Source organism: Thalassophryne amazonica, chromosome 15 (assembly GCF_902500255.1).
Source record: "Thalassophryne amazonica chromosome 15, fThaAma1.1, whole genome shotgun sequence".
Lineage (NCBI taxonomy): Eukaryota > Metazoa > Chordata > Actinopteri > Batrachoidiformes > Batrachoididae > Thalassophryne > Thalassophryne amazonica.
The window spans coordinates 57,699,216-57,719,620 of record NC_047117.1 but is presented as its reverse complement, the minus strand read 5'-3'; the positions used below and the strand labels follow the sequence as shown (position 1 = coordinate 57,719,620).

Below are 20,405 nucleotides of genomic sequence, written 5' to 3'. Positions count from 1 at the left end.
TTATTGTGGTTCATGTTATACAGTGTTGTTAGCATTACTAATTTATTGTATTTTTGTAGTTCAATTGGTTTAGTCGGTTTTAGTTAAGTGTCTTGTTGCTCTTACCATGAACGAATCAAGTTGCATGTTGGTACCATGAGTGAAATGTGTCGTGATTTTAATGTCTTCAGTCACAGTCTCTTTTTTTTTGTCAAATTAAAAGCACCTGTTTACAGCAGCTGTGCGTGCGTGCTGCGGACAGCTGACATTTACCATTTGGTATGCTTATGTATTCTGAGTCAAGGATGAACGATGTGAAAATGGAACATTGACAGGACTAATATTTTTGGAGAAGCTATGGATATTAGCTAACAACACTAAATATTGAATGTTGCTAAGTACTTTCTGGACTCACACATCATTCCAGCAGAGGTCGGTAAGTTATCTTTATATTAAAAATGTGAATGCATTGAGTGATTTTATTGAGTAAGTTCAATGTAAGTATATGATATAATTGTAAATACATTAAAAATACATGGATGACACAAGAAAGTGAAAAAACTTGTTTCCATTGTGGCACATTTAAAAAAAATTAAATGACAAAACAGAGCTTCTGAGTTTGAGCTTCTGCCCTCAGGCCGTCGTTTTAGGGCTCCTATGAGGAGGACTAAAAGATTTCAGGTCTCGTTTATTCCTAGTGCAATTTTATTACTCAATGGCAATTAGCCTTTGATGTTGTTTATTTTGCACTACTATTGCTTATTTGCACATCCACATATTGCTTTTTGCAATACTTTTTGTTTTTGGCATGGACTCTGGATTGAATATTTGACATTGTATGGGTATTGTTTTTATTTTATTTTATTATTATTACTATTATTATTATTATTATTATTATTAAGTTTTACTTTTGTTACTAAGTTTAGTGATAAAGGTTACTTAGTTATTATTATTACGTTTATTCCTTTGTTTCCTTCCTTGTTTGATTTTAGACTTTTAATTGGGTCTTATTTTCACTGTTGATATTGTTATCTTTGTGTACCTTGTCCTTTGTGTGCTCCTGCTGCAACATTAATTTCCCTTTACGGGACAATAAAGAAATTCTGATTCTGAGAGGTAAAAATAAAATAATAATGTGTGTATATGATAACAAGAACCTAAACAATTTATAAATACCTTATGACAGTAAATTAGCATTAAAAATTACACAATAAACAGGAAATAAAAGGGCTGAGTTCAATCTTCTAAAAATTGTTGGGGTCTAAGCATTCTGGAATCACATGCATTCCAACTCATTATACAAGCTTTGCGTAATTTATTACCACCCTTGAAAAATGTCAGCTACCCATTTTATAAACACTACCCAATCTAGAGCCCATGGATACCCATAGTGCACGCGCTAGTTTCTTATAAACTACTAATCAATTCTTAAATTTTCACCACGGTGCAACGATAAAGATAAGAATGACTTCTTCATTCAAGTCTAAGTAACATACCTGTAAAATATTGGTGATCACAACCAGGATCAACACGACAACATGGCTTTCTTTAGCTGACAGCATGTTAAGCAGAGGCTCCAGAACATTACATTTGACAAGATAGGCAACTTGCTCCATTGTTCCACTGCTGGTATAATTGCTGATGGCCCACAATGCCTCCATTTGTGTTTTATAGTTTCCCTAAACACAAACAAAAATTATTATTTATGACAGTGAAATGTCATCAGCATCTTCATCTGATCAAGCTGAATCAGATATTCTTGATTCAAGCGTGCCAACCATCAAAATTGGGAGGACATGTGGGAAACATCCAGTATCCAAATAAAGTTGGTCAATGTAGGTGGTTGCTGGGTGACCTACTCAAGCATGACCACGAAGAGTTCATAAAAGTAAATCACTCACTTGTTCTTGTTTGGATCACCAACAATGCCCAAGAAAAGGCATGTGGCACTCTCGTAAGATGTCAGAGATGGATGGGAGTTGTTTATACAGCTGCTTTGTTGTAGGATGCTTTTTTCAGTAGATATTAAGCACAGCTCTCAGGATGCAGGTATACATGTGCCATCTAGTCTAGCATCCAGGGTTTTAGTTGTTGTTTGTTTTGTAAGTGCCCAGGCTGTTGCACCATACATAACAGATTCAACTGTGGCACAGAAAAAGCTACGTTTAAGATCATTTGGAAGATTAAACTTCCAGACATCTCCAATTTTGTTTAAGGCTGCCCATGCCATGACGTTCCAGCACATGCTGGAGATCTTTCTTGGATAAGCAGATTTCACTTCCAACATAAGTAAGGTCTCAACTGATTTAAACGGCTCCCTGGATGAAGTGTGATATGAGCTTGATTGCAGCTTAGGAATTCAGTTTTAGTGGCATTGAGATACCATCTGGGCTTACACTCAGGGACAGGGTGAGAAGCATGAAAATCAACGAGGAACTCCAAGATGAGCCACTGCTGTTACTCATTGAAAGGAGACAGCCAAGGTGGTTTGGAATCTGGTAAGGATGTCCCCTAGTCGTTTCCCTGTGGAAGTCTTCCAAGCATGTCCAAATTGGAGGAGGCCCAGGGGAAGACCCAGGACACACTGGAGGGATTATATTTCCCCAGTTGGCTTGGGAAAGCCTCAGGATCCCACAGGACAAGTTAGAGGACTTTGCCACGAATAAGGAAGTATGAGATAGCTACTTAGTGTAATGCAACGTGACCCAGACCTCGATACATGGCAGAAAATGAATGAACAAATGAGATACAATCCCATATCTTGAGAAACGTTTTGCTCAAGATCTGAGATTGTGGGTTTGCTCATTTAGTGAAACAGAATATGCTCTGTTTTTCACACTAAGATACACGTGTTAGGTATGAATAACATTCCTGCTATTGGCGTGTGGGTCTGCTGCACTGAGAGAGCCGACAATTACGGAATAATCTGGGTGAATCATACAGGACAGTACTTTCCCAACAGGAAAAAATAACCTGCAATTTATTATGGATTAAGACCCTGTTTGGCCTTGAGCAACATGCCGGATAGACTCTGTGTCCCATTGTCTGACCTGCTGAAGGATGTCCACCAGGATAGGCACCAGGCCGGCGTCGATAACCTGCTGAATCTGACAGTCACGACCTGCTGTGATGTTGGACACAGTCCAAGCTGCGTCTTTTTGTATACTTGGCATGTAGTGTTGCAAGAGGCCGGGCAGCACAGCCAGGAAACCCGCGTTCAGCACACTCTGGGTCTGCTCCTCTGTCCCTGTCACAATGTTGCCCAGTGTTTGCAGGGCAGGAGACTGAGCAAGAAAATAGAGTGAGAGAGAGCGAGTCAGCAGTTATCACTGGAAATGTTGTTACCGTGTCCAATAGGAGCCACAACACTTCCAAATTAAGACAACACTAGCAAATCCAGGCAGAGAACGTTTATGAATACAACAAACACTTGCATCAATTCAACGACAGGAAGCTGCATCAAAAAAATTAATAAAATGCTTGTAATTTTAAAAATGTTTCTAAACACAGAGAATACAACCATAACCGACAGCACATGTAACAATTTAATTAGATAATGTGTCCACTGCAAATTCAGACAATACACGAAAAAGCAGAAACACTTTGGAAAGATTTATAATGGATGTTTCTGCCTGGAGGACTTTAACTGGCTTCTACTTCAGTGCATTGCAAATAAAATAAAATGTGAATATATAGCTAGCATAACAGTAAAACCAGGAATAAACAAAATGAATAAACTTACTCAGCTCTGTCAGCCAATAAAAAGTGGAGCACAGTGATACACCAAACGGCCAATGTCCTCCAGCTACAAACCACTGCTTGTGTTAGAAACACCTCTGTTGTGTTGTGATGCACTGCAAGCATTTCTATACTTGTGTGCATTGTGTGAATCTGCAGCAGACACACAAACTAAATTGTTGCAGGTTTTATTTGTGTTCTCTTTTGTGTTTACAATTTGCAGGATCTTTTTTGTCAAATTGATAGCAATGCCTCCCCTCCCCCCACCCTCTACCATTTCTATGTGGTTTATGCTTTGGTGTTGCCTTAATTTACAACCCCTGGCAATAATTATGGAATCACAGCCTCAGAGGATGTTCATTCAGTTGTTTAATTTTGTAGAAAAAAAGCAGATCATAGACATGACACAAAACTAAAGTCATTTCAAATGGCAACTTTCTGGCTTTAAGAAACATTATAAGAAATCAGGAAAAAAAAAATTGTGGCAGTCAGTAATGGTTACTTTTTTAGACCAATAATAATCATCAATAAATGCACAAGTTTACGTTGATATTTTGGACACTTTTCTTATCCCATCAACTGAAAGGATGTTTGGGGATGATGAAATCATTTTTCAAGATGATAATGCATCTTGCCATAGAGCAAAAACTGTGAAAACATTCCTTGCAAAAAGACACATAGGGTCAATGTCATGGCCTGCAAATAGTCCGGATCTTAAACCAATTGAAAATCTTTGGTGGAAGTTGAAGTAAATGGTCATGATTCTATAATTTTTTCCTCAGAATTGAGTGATTCCACATTTTTTTCCCTCTGCTTGGTCTAAAAAAAAGTAACCGTTACTGACTGCCACAATTTTTTTTCCTGATTTCTTACAGTGTTTCTTAAAGCCAGAAAGTTGCCATTTGAAATGACTTTAGTTTTGTGTCATGTCTGTGATCTGCTTTTTTTCTACAAAATTAAACAACTGAATGAACATCCTCCGAGGCCGGTGATTCCATAATTTTTGCCAGGGGTTGTAGAAGTATGGCTCCTATTGGCCACTATTGTTTTAAATACTGGATTATGCAAAATTCAAAATGATAATTATTATGTCAATACGTTATGTCATAGTATTCATACTTTGCATTTTTACATAAACTCAAATGCCAGATATTTTGTTTTCAACTCATTCTAATTGAGCCTTTTTACACACAGGGGGCACAAAAGGAAATAATATCCTTCTTGTTGGGCAGCACTGAGCAAATTCCAAAGATTTATTTTTCTTAAATACACAAGGATGTTTTAAACAGGTAGCATTATTATGGAAGAAAAAGCATGTGGCATGTTTACGAGGTCTGTCCAAAAAGTATCGTACCTTTTTATTTTTTTGCAAAAACCATATGGATTTGAATCACGTGTGATTGCATCAGCCAAGCTTGAACCTTCGTGCGCATGCGTGAGTTTTTTCATGCCTGTCGGTTGCGTCATTCGCCTGTGAGCAGGCTTTGAGTGAGCAGTGGTCCACCCCTCTCGTCGGATTTTTATTGCGAATAAATGTCTGAACGATTTGGAGCTTTGCTGCATCAAATTTTTCAAGAAACTGTGAGAGACCTCCAGGTGGACACCATTCGGAAAATTTAGATGGCTTTCAGCGACGATTTTATGGGGATTACACAGATTAAGGAGTGCTCCAGCCGGTTTAAAGACCGCCCACAGCGTCAGAGCGCGGCGCGCTCAGAGCGCCAATCGACAGACTCAAACCCCACTCAAACAACCAGATCATTTCCAACGTGAAGGCTTTGTTGATCCAGGACGTCGTCTAACTTTCACAAAAAAGGCAGAAGACGTGGACATCAGCACCTTTTCGGCACATGGAAAGAGTAGCGGAGGATTGCGCCACCATGCCGCTCATGGCGCGGGACAAAACCACCTCCGTGTTGGTCTCACAGGACGGCTTTCAGTTGCTTTTCAGTCGTGTGAGTATCTGAGAAATTGTGCATGAGCTGGACATGCCCCAACATGTCCTGTGAGGCTTCATCACAGCATTGTTTTGCGCCATGTGGCTCCTCCGCTCCTCTTTCCATGACAAAAACTCCTGTAACAGTGGAATGTGCCGTTCATTTCTAAACTGGATGCTGTCTTGATCCGGTATGTCGTCTGACTAGCACAGGAATTGTTGAAGACATGGACATCAGCACTTTTTCGGCACATTGAGACAGACGTGTGGAGGAATTCCGCACGTCGCGACGGAGCTGCCGCATGGCGCAAAGCACCGCCGTGATGAAGCCTCACAGGACATGTTGGGGCATGTCCAGCTCATGCACAATTTCTCAGATACTCACACGACTGAAAAGCAACCGGAAGCCGTCTGAAAGCCACCTGAAAGCTGTCCTGTGAGACCAACACGGAGGTGGTTTTGTCCCGCGCCATGAGCAGCATGGTGGCGCAATCCTCTGCTTCTCTTTCCATGAACAAAAACTCCTGTAACAGTAGAATGTGCCGAAAAAGTGCTGATGTCCACGCCTTCTGCCTTTTTTGTGAAAGTTAGACGACGTCCTGGATCAACAAAGCCTTCACATTGGAAATGATCTGGTTGTTTGAGCTTGTCGATCGGCGCTCGGAGCGCGCCGCGCTCTCAGACGCTGTGGGCGGTCTTTAAACTGGCTGGAGCACTCCTTAATCTGTGTAATCCCCATAAAATCGTCGCTGAAAGCCATCTAAATTTTCCGAATGGTGTCCACCTGGAGGTCTCTCACAGTTTCTGGAAAAATTTGATGCAGCAAAGCTCCAAATCGTTCAGACATTTATTCGCAATAAAAATCCGACGAGAGGGGTGGACCACTGCTCACACAAAGCCTGCTCACAGGCGAATGACGCAACCGACAGGCGTGAAAAAACTCGCGCATGAAGGTTCAAGCTTGGCTGATGCAATCACACGTGATTCAAATCCATATGGTTTTTGCAAAAAATAAAAAGGTCCGATACTTTTTGGACAGACCTCGTATATACAGGGTGAACACAAAAACACTCCTTGGTTTCAAATATGCGTAATACAGTATCAAAAGTCACATGAATAATTTTACAATTTTGGTATCAACAGTTGCAGAAACCCATCAAGTTTTTTTCTCTTTTACAGATTCTCTTCTTCAAAAAATTATTAAAATTAGTAAATTTATTATAAGATTCTATATAAAAATTATCTATACCTCCATATCTATATCCTTTTATCGCTATCTATCTCTAACTAGCTCTCTCTATCTGTACATCTCTATCTCTGGCTGTCTAGATAGATAGATGTTCATATATCTCTGTCTGTCTCAATATTGTTATATATCTCTATCTATCTATATCTATGTATCCCTACCTAGCTCTCTCTCTCTCTCTCTCTCTCTCTCTCTCTCTCTCTCTCTCTCTCTCTCTCTCTCTCTCTCTCTCTCTCATCCATCTATATCCCTATACCTATCTCTGTCTACTTATCTCTATCTCTACCTCCATATCTCTGTATCTCTATCTATATATCATTATCTATATATCTATTTCCATATCTATCTCTGTCTATCCTCCAAACCGTGACTATCCAGGGTTGGGACCAGGAAGCAGAGTTGTAGTCTTACCTCTCTGCAGCTTCTCTCCCCCTGCCATCCCCTCATTACCCCATCCCCGTAGAGATGGTGCCTGCTCCCAGACCACCAATAACCAGCAAAAATCTATTTAAGCATAAAAATTCAAAAAGAAAAAATAATATAGCACCTTCAACTTCACCACAGACTAAAACAGTTAAATGTGGTCTATTAAACATTAGGTCTCTCTCTCTTCTAAGTCCCTGTTGGTAAATGATATAATAATTGATCAATCAATCAATCAATCAATCAATCAATTTTTTTATATAGCGCCAAATCACAACAAACAGTTGCCCCAAGGCGCTTTATATTGTAAGGCAAGGCCATACAATAATTATGTAAACCCCAACGGTCAAAACGACCCCCTGTGAGCAAGCACTTGGCTACAGTGGGAAGGAAAAACTCCATTTTAACAGGAAGAAACCTCCAGCAGAACCAGGCTCAGGGAGGGGCAGTCTTCTGCTGGGACTGGTTGGGGCTGAGGGAGAGAACCAGGAAAAAGACATGCTGTGGAGGGGAGCAGAGATCGATCACTAATGATTAGTGGTGGTGCATACAGAGCAAAAAGAGAAAGAACAGCATCACTCTGAGACAAGACCTTTCTGATTTTAGAGATATTGCGTAAATGCAAAAAAAGCAGTCCTACATATTTGTTTAATATGCGCTTTGAATGACATATCCTGATCAAAAATGACTCCAAGATTTCTCACAGTATTACTAGAGGTCAGGGTAATGCCATCCAGAGTAAGGATCTGGTTAGACACCATGTTTCTAAGATTTGTGGGGCCAAGTACAATAACTTCATCTTGATCAACATATTGATTTATTCTGCCTTACAGAAACCTGGTTACAGCAGGATGAATATGTTAGTTTAAATAAGTCAACACCCCCGAGTCACACTAACTGTCAGAATGCTCGTAGCACGGGCCGGGGCGGAGGATTAGCAGCAATCTTCCATTCCAGCTTATTAATTAATCAAAAACCCAGACAGAGCTTTAATTCATTTGAAAGCTTGACTCTTAGTCTTGTCCATCCAAATTGGAAGTCCCAAAAACCAGTTTTATTTGTTATTATCTATCGTCCACCTGGTCGTTACTGTGAGTTTCTCTGTGAATTTTCAGACCTTTTGTCTGACTTAGTGCTTAGCTCAGATAAGATAATTATAGTGGGCGATTTTAACATCCACACAGATGCTGAGAATGACAGCCTCAACACTGCATTTAATCTATTATTAGACTCTATTGGCTTTGCTCAAAATGTAAATGAGTCCACCCACCACTTTAATCATATCTTAGATCTTGTTCTGACTTATGGTATGGAAATAGAAGACTTAACAGTATTCCCTGAAAACTCCCTTCTGTCTGATCATTTCTTAATAACATTTACATTTACTCTGATGGACTACCCAGCAGTGGGGAATAAGTTTCATTACACTAGAAGTCTTTCAGAAAGCGCTGTAACTAGGTTTAAGGATATGATTCCTTCTTTATGTTCTCTAATGCCATATAACAACACAGTGCAGAGTAGCTACCTAAACTCTGTAAGTGAGATAGAGTATCTCGTTAATAGTTTTACATCCTCATTGAAGACAACTTTGGATACTGTAGCTCCTCTGAAAAAGAGAGCTTTAAATCAGAAGTGCCTGACTCCGTGGTATAACTCACAAACTCGTAGCTTAAAGCAGATAACCCGTAAGTTGGAGAGGAAATGGCGTCTCACTAATTTAGAAGATCTTCACTTAGCCTGGAAAAAGAGTCTGCTGCTCTATAAAAAAGCCCTCCGTAAAGCTAGGACATCTTTCTACTCATCACTAATTGAAGAAAATAAGAACAACCCCAGGTTTCTTTTCAGCACTGTAGCCAGGCTGACAAAGAGTCAGAGCTCTATTGAGCTGAGTATTCCATTAACTTTAACTAGTAATGACTTCATGACTTTCTTTGCTAACAAAATTTTAACTATTAGAGAAAAAATTACTCATAACCATCCCAAAGATGTATCGGTATCTTTGGCTGCTTTCAGTGATGCCGGTATTTGGTTAGACTCTTTCTCTCCGATTGTTCTGTCTGAGTTATTTTCATTAGATACTTCATCCAAACCATCAACATGTTTATTAGACCCCATTCCTACCAGGCTGCTCAAGGAAGCCCTACCATTAATTAATGCTTCGATCTTAAATATGATCAATCTATCTTTATTAGTTGGCTATGTACCACAGGCTTTTAAGGTGGCAGTAATTAAACCATTACTTAAAAAGCCATCACTTGACCCAGCTATCTTAGCTAATTATAGGCCAATCTCCAACCTTCCTTTTCTCTCAAAAATTCTTGAAAGGGTAGTTGTAAAACAGCTAACTGATCATCTGCAGAGGAATGGTCTATTTGAAGAGTTTCAGTCAGGTTTTAGAATTAATCATAGTACAGAAACAGCATTAGTGAAGGTTACAAATGATCTTCTTATGGCCTCGGACAGTGGACTCATCTCTGTGCTTGTTCTGTTAGACCTCAGTGCTGCTTTTGATACTGTTGATCATAAAATTTTATTACAGAGATTAGAGCATGCCATAGGTATTAAAGGCACTGCGCTGCGGTGGTTTGAATCATATTTGTCTAATAGATTACAATTTGTTCATGTAAATGGGGAATCTTCTTCACAGACTAAAGTTAATTATGGAGTTCCACAAGGTTCTGTGCTAGGACCAATTTTATTCACTTTATACATGCTTCCCTTAGGCAGTATTATTAGACGGTATTGCTTAAATTTTCATTGTTACGCAGATGATACCCAGCTTTATCTATCCATGAAGCCAGAGGACACACACCAATTAGCTAAACTGCAGGATTGTCTTACAGACATAAAGACATGGATGACCTCTAATTTCCTGCTTTTAAACTCAGATAAAACTGAAGTTATTGTACTTGGCCCCACAAATCTTAGAAACATGGTGTCTAATCAGATCCTTACTCTGGATGGCATTACCCTGACCTCTAGTAATACTGTGAGAAATCTTGGAGTCATTTTTGATCAGGATATGTCATTCAAAGCGCATATTAAACAAATATGTAGGACTGCTTCTTTGCATTTACGCAATATCTTTAAAATTAGAAAGGTCTTGTCTCAGAGTGATGCTGAAAAACTAATTCATGCATTTATTTCCTCTAGGCTGGACTATTGTAATTCATTATTATCAGGTTGTCCTAAAGGTTCCCTAAAAAGCCTTCAGTTAATTCAAAATGCTGCAGCTAGAGTACTAACAGGGACTAGAAGGAGAGAGCATATCTCACCCATATTGGCCTCTCTTCATTGGCTTCCTGTTAATTCTAGAACAGAATTTAAAATTCTTCTTCTTACTTATAAGGTTTTGAATAATCAGGTCCCATCTTATCTTAGGGACCTCGTAGTACCATATCACCCCAATAGAGCGCTTCGCTCTCAGACTGCAGGCTTACTTGTAGTTCCTAGGGTTTGTAAGAGTAGAATGGGAGGCAGAGCCTTCAGCTTTCAGGCTCCTCTCCTGTGGAACCAGCTCCCAATTCAGATCAGGGAGACAGACACCCTCTCTACTTTTAAGATTAGGCTTAAAACTTTCCTTTTCGCTAAAGCTTATAGTTAGGGTTGGATCAGGTGACCCTGAACCATCCCTTAGTTATGCTGCTATAGACTTAGACTGCTGGGGGGTTCCCATGATGCACTGTTTCTTTTTATTCACCTCTTTTTGCTCTGTATGCACCACTCTGCATTTAATCATTAGTTATTGATCTCTGCTCCCCTCCACAGCATGTCTTTTTCCTGGTTCTCTCCCTCAGCCCCAACCAGTCCCAGCAGAAGACTGCCCCTCCCTGAGCCTGGTTCTGCTGGAGGTTTCTTCCTGTTAAAAGGGAGTTTTTCCTTCCCACTGTCGCCAAGTGCTTGCTCATAGGGGGTCGTTTTGACCGTTGGGGTTTTTCTGTGATTATTGTATGGCTTTTGCCTTGCAATATGAAGCGCCTTGGGGCAACTGTTTGTTGTGATTTGGCGCTATATAAATTAAATTGATTTGATATCTATATATCTTTATATATATCTAACTACATAGCTCTAACTATCTCTATATATATGTCCCCATATCTCTGACTATCTCTATATCTTTACCTCGATATTTCTCTTATCTCTGTATCTCTCTCTGTATCCCTATGTCTATATCTCATCTCTATACCCATATCACTCTTACACTATCTCTCTCTATTTATTTCTATCTCTACTTCTCTATATCTTTATGTCTATATTTCTATCTTATCTCTGTAGCCCTATGTCTCTACCTCTGTTTACATCTATATATCTAAATCTCTATCTTACTCTACCTACCTCTATCTATATCTTGAAATCTCTCTATATCCAGGGTTGGGTAGGATTACTTTGAAATGTAATCCAAAAGTAATCAGATTACAAGTAATCCAAATGTATGTACATACATACATGTAATCCACATGTATTCTTTCAAAGTAATCCTACCCAACCATGTCTATATCTTGATATCTATCTCGACCTATCTCTGTATCTCTACTTAACTATATCACTATCTATCTCCACCTATCTCTATATCTCTATCTTTAGCTATCTCTATATCTATACCTAGCTCTGTCTTTATCTATCTCTACTTATCTCAATATCTCTGTCTGCACCTATTTCTATGTCTATGCAAATCTCTATCTATCTCTACTTATCTCAATATCTCTCTCTGTTTCTACCTGTCTCTTTATCTCTATCTATCTCTACTTTTCTCTATAGCGCTATCTATCTCTACCTGACCTTATATCTCTACCTATCTCCATATCTCTACCTATCTATATCTATCTCCACCTACCCCTATATCTTTATCTATCTCTTTATCTCTACCAGTCTCTATATCTCAAGCCATCTCTATATCTCTATCGATCTCTACCTATCTTTATGTCTCTGTTTCTATATCACTACCTATCTCTATATCACCATCTCATCTCATCCATCACATCTTTGCCTATCTCTATATCTCTCTTTTCTACCCATCTCTATTTCTGTATCTATCTCAACCAATCTCTATATCTCTACCTCGCTACTTATCTATGTCCCTACCTATCTCTATATCTCTACCTCGCTACTTATCTATGTCCCTACCTATCTCTATATCTCTACCTCGCTACTTATCTGTGTCCCTACCTATCTCTATATCTCTACCTATCTCTATCAATTTCAATGTATACCTAACCATACTGCTATCTATCCCTATATCTCTACCGATCTCTATATCTCTATCTCTGCCCATCTCTATCTTTATATCTCTATTTATCTCTACCAATTTCTATATCTATACTTATGTCTATACCTTTTTCCATCTCTACTTATCTCTATATCTCTACCTATATCTCTATTAATCTCTGCCTATCTCTACATCACTACCTTTCTCTGCCTAACTTTATGTCTCTACTTATCTCTATATATCACTACTTATACTATATCGCTACCCATCTCTACCAATTTCTATCTCTACCTAACTATATTGATAACTGTCTCTACATTCCTACCTATCTCTATAGCTCTATCTCTGCCTATCCCTATGTATCTCTATCTCTCACTGCCTATTTCTATATCTCTACCTATCTGTCTCCATCTATCTCTACCTAATTTTATCCCTATCTATCTCCACCTATCCCTAAATCTCTCCCTAACGCTTTGTCACTATCTCTACCTGTCTCTATATCACTAACTATCTCTATATCTCTACATCTCTATCAGTTTCTCTCTACCTATCTCTATATCACTACCTAGCTCTACTTATCTTTATATCTCTACTTATCTCTATATATCTCAATTTCTCTCTACCTAACTATATTGCTACCTACCTCTGCCTCTCACTGCCTTTCTCTAAATCTCTACCTATGTTTATATCCATACCTATCTCTATGTCTCCGTCTATCTCAACCTCTCTCTCAACCTCTCTCTCTCTCTCTCTCTCTCTCTCTCTCTCTCTCTCTCTCTCTCTCTCTCTCCTCTCTCTCTCTCTCTCTCTCTCTCTCTCTCTCTCTCTCTCTCTCTCTCTCTCTCTCTCTCTCTCTCTCTCTCCTCTCTCTCTCTCTCTCTCTCTCTCTCTCTCTCTCTCTCTCTCTCTCTCTCTCTCTCTATATATATATGCATACACATACATACATACATATATACACACACACACCTTTCTCTATATCGCTATTTGTTTCTACTTATCTCTATATTGCTACCTTTGTCTACCTATCTTTGTCTACTTATCTCTATGTCTCAATCTATCGCCAACTAACCATATCGCTATCTATCTTTATTTCTCTCTACCTATGTCTACCTAACTAAATTGCAATCTATTTCTACCTATCTCTACCTATGTCTATATCGCTACCTATCTCTATCTTTATATCTATACCTATCCCTATATCTCTATTTATCTCTGCCTATATCCATATCGTACTTATGTCTACCTATCTTTATGTCTTTATTTCCCAACCTATCTATATCTCTATCTATCCCTATATCTCTGCCTATCTTTGTGTCTCTACATATCTCTACGTAATGATATCTCTATCCATCTCTACCCATGTCTACCTATCTCTAATAGTTATCTCTATATCCCTATATCTCTATATCTCTACCATCACTATAACTCTATTGCTACCTATCTCTATACCTATCCCTAAATCTCCACATCTCTGTCTCTCTACCAAACCCTATATCTCCACCTATCTCAATCTATATCCACCTACAGTGAGGAAAATAAGTATTTGAACACCCTGCGATTTTGCAAGTTCTCCCACTTAGAAATCATGGAGGGGTCTGAAGTTTTCATCTTAGGTGCATGTCCACTGTGAGAGACATAATCTAAAAATAAAAATAAAAATAAAAAATAAATAAAAAAACGGAAATCACAATGTATGATTTTTTTTTAGTAATTTATCTGTATGTTACTGCTGCAAATAAGTATTTCAACACCTGTGAAAATCAATGTTAATATTTGGTACAGTAGCCTTTGTTTGCAATTACAGAGGTCAAACGTTTCCTGTAGTTTTTCACCAGGTTTGCACACACTGCAGCAGGGATTTTGGCCCATTCCTCCACACAGATCTTCTCTAGATCAGCCAGGTTACTGGGCTGTCTCTGACAGTTTGAGCTCCCTCCAAAGATTTTCTATTGGGTTTAGGTCTGGAGACTGGCAGCTAACGACCTCAAATAGGTGCTTCTAATTTGGAATAATAAGTGGAGTGGAGGTGGACTTTTTAGAGGCGGACTAACAGGTCTTTGAGGGCCAGACTTTTTGCAGATTGGCAGGTGTTCAAATACTTATTTGCAGCAGTAACATGCAAATAAATTATAAAAAAAAAAAAAAAAAAAATCATACATTGTGATTTCCGGATTTTTTTTTTTTTTTTGATTATGTCTCTCACAGTGGACATGCACCTAAGACGAAAATTTCAGACCCCTCCATGGTTTCTAAGTGGGAGAACTTGCAAAATCACAGGGTGTTCAAATACTTATTTTCCTCACTGTATATCTCTATATCTTTATCTATCTCTACCTATCTCTTTATCTCCACCTATCCCTATATCTCCACCTATCACTATCTGTCTCTACATCTCTGCCTATCTCTATATCTCTACCTATCTCTATATCTTTACCACTGCCTATCTCTGTCTCTCTACCTACCTCTATATCGCTCTCTACCTATCTCCACCTATCTCTATATGGTAAATGGCCTGACTGTAAAAACCACTAAGGGCCCTCGGGCAAGGTCTTTAATCCCCTATTGCCTTGTAGTGAGCGCCTTGTATGGCTGCACCCTGATGTCGGGGTGAATGTGAGGCGTTATTGTAAAGCGTTTTGAGCGTCTGATGCAGATGGAAAAGCGATTATATAAATGCAGTCCATTTGCCATATCTCTACCCATCTCTATTTATATATCTCTACCCACCTACCCCCCACCCCCCCATCGATTGATAGATCGATAGAGGGAGCCTTCACAAACATTTACCTACTTGGGGCACTCACAGAGTCCAACACCTGCTCCTTATCTGTGTGACACCAATGTATGTGATTCAGAAAAAAACATAATATAGTAGATTTACCGGTGCAATAACTGGTCCAAAGCTTGTGTTTTTACACAATGGATGAGGAAAACAAATGCAACATATTCTCTGAAACCATAACACAACCACTCCCTTTAAACTTTGTGGTTTCACATAATAAAACTGAACACCACATACCACGATAGTCAGATCTCCACAGGTGAGGAGCTGCACCAATCGAGGCACGGGCCCAGCCTGCAGTACCACCTCTATCCTCTTATTGGAGCCTTCTGTCAGGTAGGAGAAGGTACAGCAGGTGTCTGCCAAAACCTCTCTGTCGTCATAGTACAGAAGGCGCAGCAGGGCCGGGAGCAGGTGTTGCACCAACGCCAAAGGAGGCTCGGAGTCAATGTTGCGACACAGGTTGCACAACGTCCAGGTGATGATACGCAGGTAGGTAGACTGTGGGAACAAGATGTCAACTGTTATTTTTGAACTTCAAGATCAACAGCTCTCTAAAAAGAAAAACACCTCTATACACAATAACTTCAGCTTTCAAGAAATCTGTGAACAAAATCTTGTACTGTCCAATCAATGTATCATATCAAAAACAAAAGAAATTATCACCGCTGTCTAATTTTTGACAGTGCCTGAATGACTTATATGCAGCAAACACTTTTGTCAAGAAAAATAAACAAGTCTGGTCTTAAATAAAATAGTACAGAATGTATCTTAGAGGATGAGGAGCTGGCCTGCCAATACTGTCCCCTTGGTTTGAATCCCACTCATGCTACCTTTCTCTGTTCTTGGACAACACACTTCATCTGCATTGTCCCAGTCCACCCAGCTGTAAAAGGGTACCACCCTTGGCTGTAGAAGCAACGTGTGGTGGAGTGGCATCTAGTCCAGGAGAGCCACAGACCTATTTGCTTCTTGATAGGGAATCCAGTGATAAGCGCCTCTTTCAAAAAAGCTGGGACAGGGGCAACAAAAGACTGGGAAAGTTGATGAATGCTCAAAGAACACCTATTTGGAACACTCCATGGGTGAACAGGTTAATTGGAAACAGGTGAGTGTCATGATCCCCAAAAGGCTCAGCTTTTCACAAGCAAAGATGGGGCAAGGATCACCACTTTGTGAACAACTCCGTGAAAAAATAGTCCAACAGTTTAAGAACAATGTTTGCTGTAGTACATCAAACAAGAATGGGAAAGAATTCCACCTACAAAGTTTCAACAATTAGTGTCCTCAGTTCCCAAACGCTTATTGAGTGTTGTTAAAAGGAAAGGTGACATAACACAGTGGTAAACATACCACTGTCCCAGTTTTTTGAAACGTGTTGCAGGCATCCATTTCAAAATGAGCAAATATTTGCACAATCCAAGTCTGTTCATGATTGTGCCATTTCCAAAGATGTGTAGGACTTGAAGATGCAGTGGAAAATGACTGCAGTCCTTCGGGTGGCTATTCATTAATGACAGGGCATTTTTAATTTCCCAGTGGCAAAACACAGAAATAAACAAACATTATAAAAAAATAAACACAGGCAATACTTACCCTAACCTGTGTCTCCAGGCCCAGCTTTGAATTTGTGCAAGGTCTTAGTCAAGCAACGCATAATCCTCAGTAACAAGTTAGTTCATGATCCATGAATACCTTGTGGAGTTCTCACACTATGTTTCAGATCTTCTGCCCCCTTGTGGCTGAAGTTCAAATTGAAATCCATCCATTGTCAAACATCTGGTTTTATGAAGGTGACCTTATATACCACATTTCACGTGCATATATGAAGTCTTCGTCAAGATACCGCATACACAAGGTTTCTGACACTTGTCACTGTGGTGGCCACAACTATAATCAAAACATCAAACATGTGGCTGACTTAGTGAGGTGACCTTGGTTACCAATTCAGTCTATTTATATAGTGCCAATTCACAAAATAAGTCACCCCAAGGTGCTACACAGAAATCCAAATCAAGATACAGTTTGATGCCACGTGTAAACAGCACCCTATCTTAACAAGATTTAGACGGTTTGACAGTAGAACTTCAACATATTACAGCTTTACTACCGAATGTCATTATTACACAATAAGGTATCTCAAAACACAGAAGTACAATAGTTTTTTAATCGATGGAAACTCACAGAAAACACAGAAAGGTTGGGTGTTTCCAGCAGAGCTAGGATTGGATGAAGACCACCGTGCTTGATGATCAGGTCCCTGTAGGTGGATCCACTACCTACATTTTGGAGATAAATAAATTATTTTTGATTCATTAGTGGCAAAACTGTACTAAAAACTGTTCCACAAAACAAAAAGTAAAAAGTAGACAGAAACTGACTGCCCTACTTATGGAAGCTGAGAAGAACCACGATTACAATCATTTTAATGCCCCTTTTCATGCACAAATAGGTTTCCTCGTTATATCAAGATAAAGCCAGTGATGGCAAAAATGAAAATGTCAAATGAAAATGAATCAAATTAAATTGCTTCAGAACAAAAAATGCAATATTTAAAACATCTCACCACATTGGTATCCCTCATTGGTATTGGTAATTACTGCATTACCAGGGGAAAACAAATTTCGTTTTTCCATGAATTCAGGCTGAGTCTCAATTCTACCCCTTGGCCCTTCCCCTTACCCCTTCCCCTCCATTTTGCGCGGGCACGAGAGACAGAGGGGTGTCTCAATTCTCTTTTAGTAGCGAGGCGGAGGGGAAGGCGAAGAGCTACAAACCCCTCCGTTTGGAGTGAATCTGGATGCACACTCAGTTTGAGGGGTAGAAGAAGCTTACTGCTCTCTCCGAAAAAACAAACATGGCGCCGAAACAGCCGCATACATTACAAATTACGCTGTTTAGGAAGTTATAACTTGCCAAAAAACTTTACAGGCAGTTGTCTATGACAGCAACATGTATGCTGCTGGATGCATGTTGCGTATATTGTCGTTCTGAAGAATATCGTAACATCGCTCGTGCGCTGAGGCGTTATAATGCATATACACATGAACGCTACGATAAAACACTTTTATATATCACAACGGAGAAAATCATGATAAAGGATCAGCATGTTAATTTGTATGTTCATAAATCTTTGCATAATGTCAACCCCTGCTGTTGGATTTCAAGGTTTGTAACGTGTGTGTATTTAGTAAACAAACAGGAGCCCTGAACACACTCGACCCCTAATAAGCTTTCAGGCAGAAAATGAGGAGAAGTTTCATCAGTGGGAATAAGTTGGAAAATATACGAGGTCTGTGAGAAAAGTAACGTACCTTCTTATTTTTTTCAAAAACTACATGGATTTGAATCACGTGCGATTACATCAGCCAACCTTGAACCCTCGTGCACATGCGTGAGTTTTTTCACGCCTGTCGGTTACGTCATTCGCCTGTGGGCAGGCTTTGAGTGAGGAGTGGTCCACCCCTCCCGTCGGAATTCCTTTGTCTAACAACTTGCTGAGAGACTGGCGCTTTGCTTTATCAAAATTTTTTCAGAACCTGTGAGGCAGATCGAAGCGGACACCATTCGAGAAATTCAGCTGGTTTTCTGTGAAAATTTTAACGGCTGATGAGAGATTATGGAGTGTTACTGTCACTTTAAGGACTTCCCACGGAGCGGGACATCGCACCGCGCTCCGAGGCGCCGTCGTCAGCCTGTTTTGAGCTGAAAACCTCCAAATTTAAGCCTCTGTTGACCCAGGACGTCGTGAGAGAACAGAGAACTTTCAGAAGAGGTCGGCATCAGCAGTTTATCCGGACATTCCACTGTTTAAAGGAGATTTTGTAATGAAAGACGTGCGACCGGATTGGCGTGTCGGCAGGCAGCCGGCGCGGCGCGCCGCCACAGGAAAGACACCTCCGTGTTGATAACATTTGTAAAAACCAGGCGGCTTTTGATGGCTTTCAGTAGAGTGAGTATCTGAGAAACTGTTTAACAGTTGGACATGTTCGGAGGTGTTTCTCCTGTGGCGACGCGCCGCGCCGGTGCTGTGTGAAGCTAATTTGTTTGCAAGAATCCCCCACAAAGTCCCTCTGTTAAATAAAAGACATGTGCAGAAGAGGTTACAATTTGCCAAAGAGCACATTAACTGGCCTAAAGAGAAATGGAGGAATATTTTGTGGACTGATGAGAGTAAAATTATTCGTTTTGGGTCCAAGGGCTGCAGACAGTTTGTGAGACGACCCCCAAACTCTGAATTCAAGCCACAGTTCACAGTGAAGACAGTGAAGCATGGTGGTGCAAGCATCATGATATGGACATGTTTCTCCTACTATGGTGTTGGGCCTATATATTGCATATCAGGTATCATGGATCAGTTTGGATATGTAAAAATACTTGAAGAGGTCATGTTGCCTTATGCTGAAGAGGACATGCCCTTGAAATGGGTGTTTCAACAAGACAATGACCCCAAGCACACTAGTAACCAAGCAAAATCTTGGTTCCAAACCAACAAAATTAATGCCTCGCAGATGTGAAGAAATCATGAAAAACTGTGGTTATACAACTAAATACTAGTTTAGTGATTCACAGGATTGCTAAAAAAGCAGTTTGAACATAACAGCTTTGAGTTTGTAGCGTCAACAGCAGATGCTACTATTATTGTGAACACCCCCTTTTCTACTTTTTTTTTACTAATAGCCCAATTTCATAGCCTTAAGAGTGTGCATATCATGAATGCTTGGTCTTGTTGGATTTGTGAGAATCTACTGCATCTACGGGTACCTTGTTTCCCATGTAACAATAAGAAATATACTCAAAACCTGGATTAATGTTTTTAGTCACACAGCACTACTATTATTCTGAACACTACTGTATGCTGTATCCATAGTTCAAACTTGTGCACCCAGTTCTCTCTTTTTAGAGTCAGTAATGATGTATGTTCTACAATCATTCCACTCGGGCAAAAGAACAATTTAAAGACATCATTAAAAGCCCAAAATTACCATGAAAATCATGACCATGATGAGTGTACGTAAACTCCCGACCACAACTGTATTAATAATGTATCGCAAAAATATTTCACAGCAGTGTATTGATAACAAATCCGCCA

The 20,405-nt window shown here is 39.7% G+C and overlaps 1 protein-coding gene across 1 annotated transcript in view; it reads right to left on the bottom strand.

The window, feature by feature from the left end:
* Nucleotides 1–20,405, bottom strand: part of LOC117526757 (importin subunit alpha-1-like) — a 31,397-nt gene that overhangs the window by 3,903 nt on the left and 7,089 nt on the right. The window contains exons 5-8 of the mRNA XM_034188837.1: nucleotides 17,498–17,592; nucleotides 15,551–15,814; nucleotides 3,030–3,263; nucleotides 1,476–1,658 (exon numbers count right to left, since the gene is read on the bottom strand). Of these exons, the coding sequence (XP_034044728.1) occupies nucleotides 1,476–1,658; nucleotides 3,030–3,263; nucleotides 15,551–15,814; nucleotides 17,498–17,592 (776 nt within the window). The remainder of the gene's footprint in view (nucleotides 1–1,475; nucleotides 1,659–3,029; nucleotides 3,264–15,550; nucleotides 15,815–17,497; nucleotides 17,593–20,405) is intronic.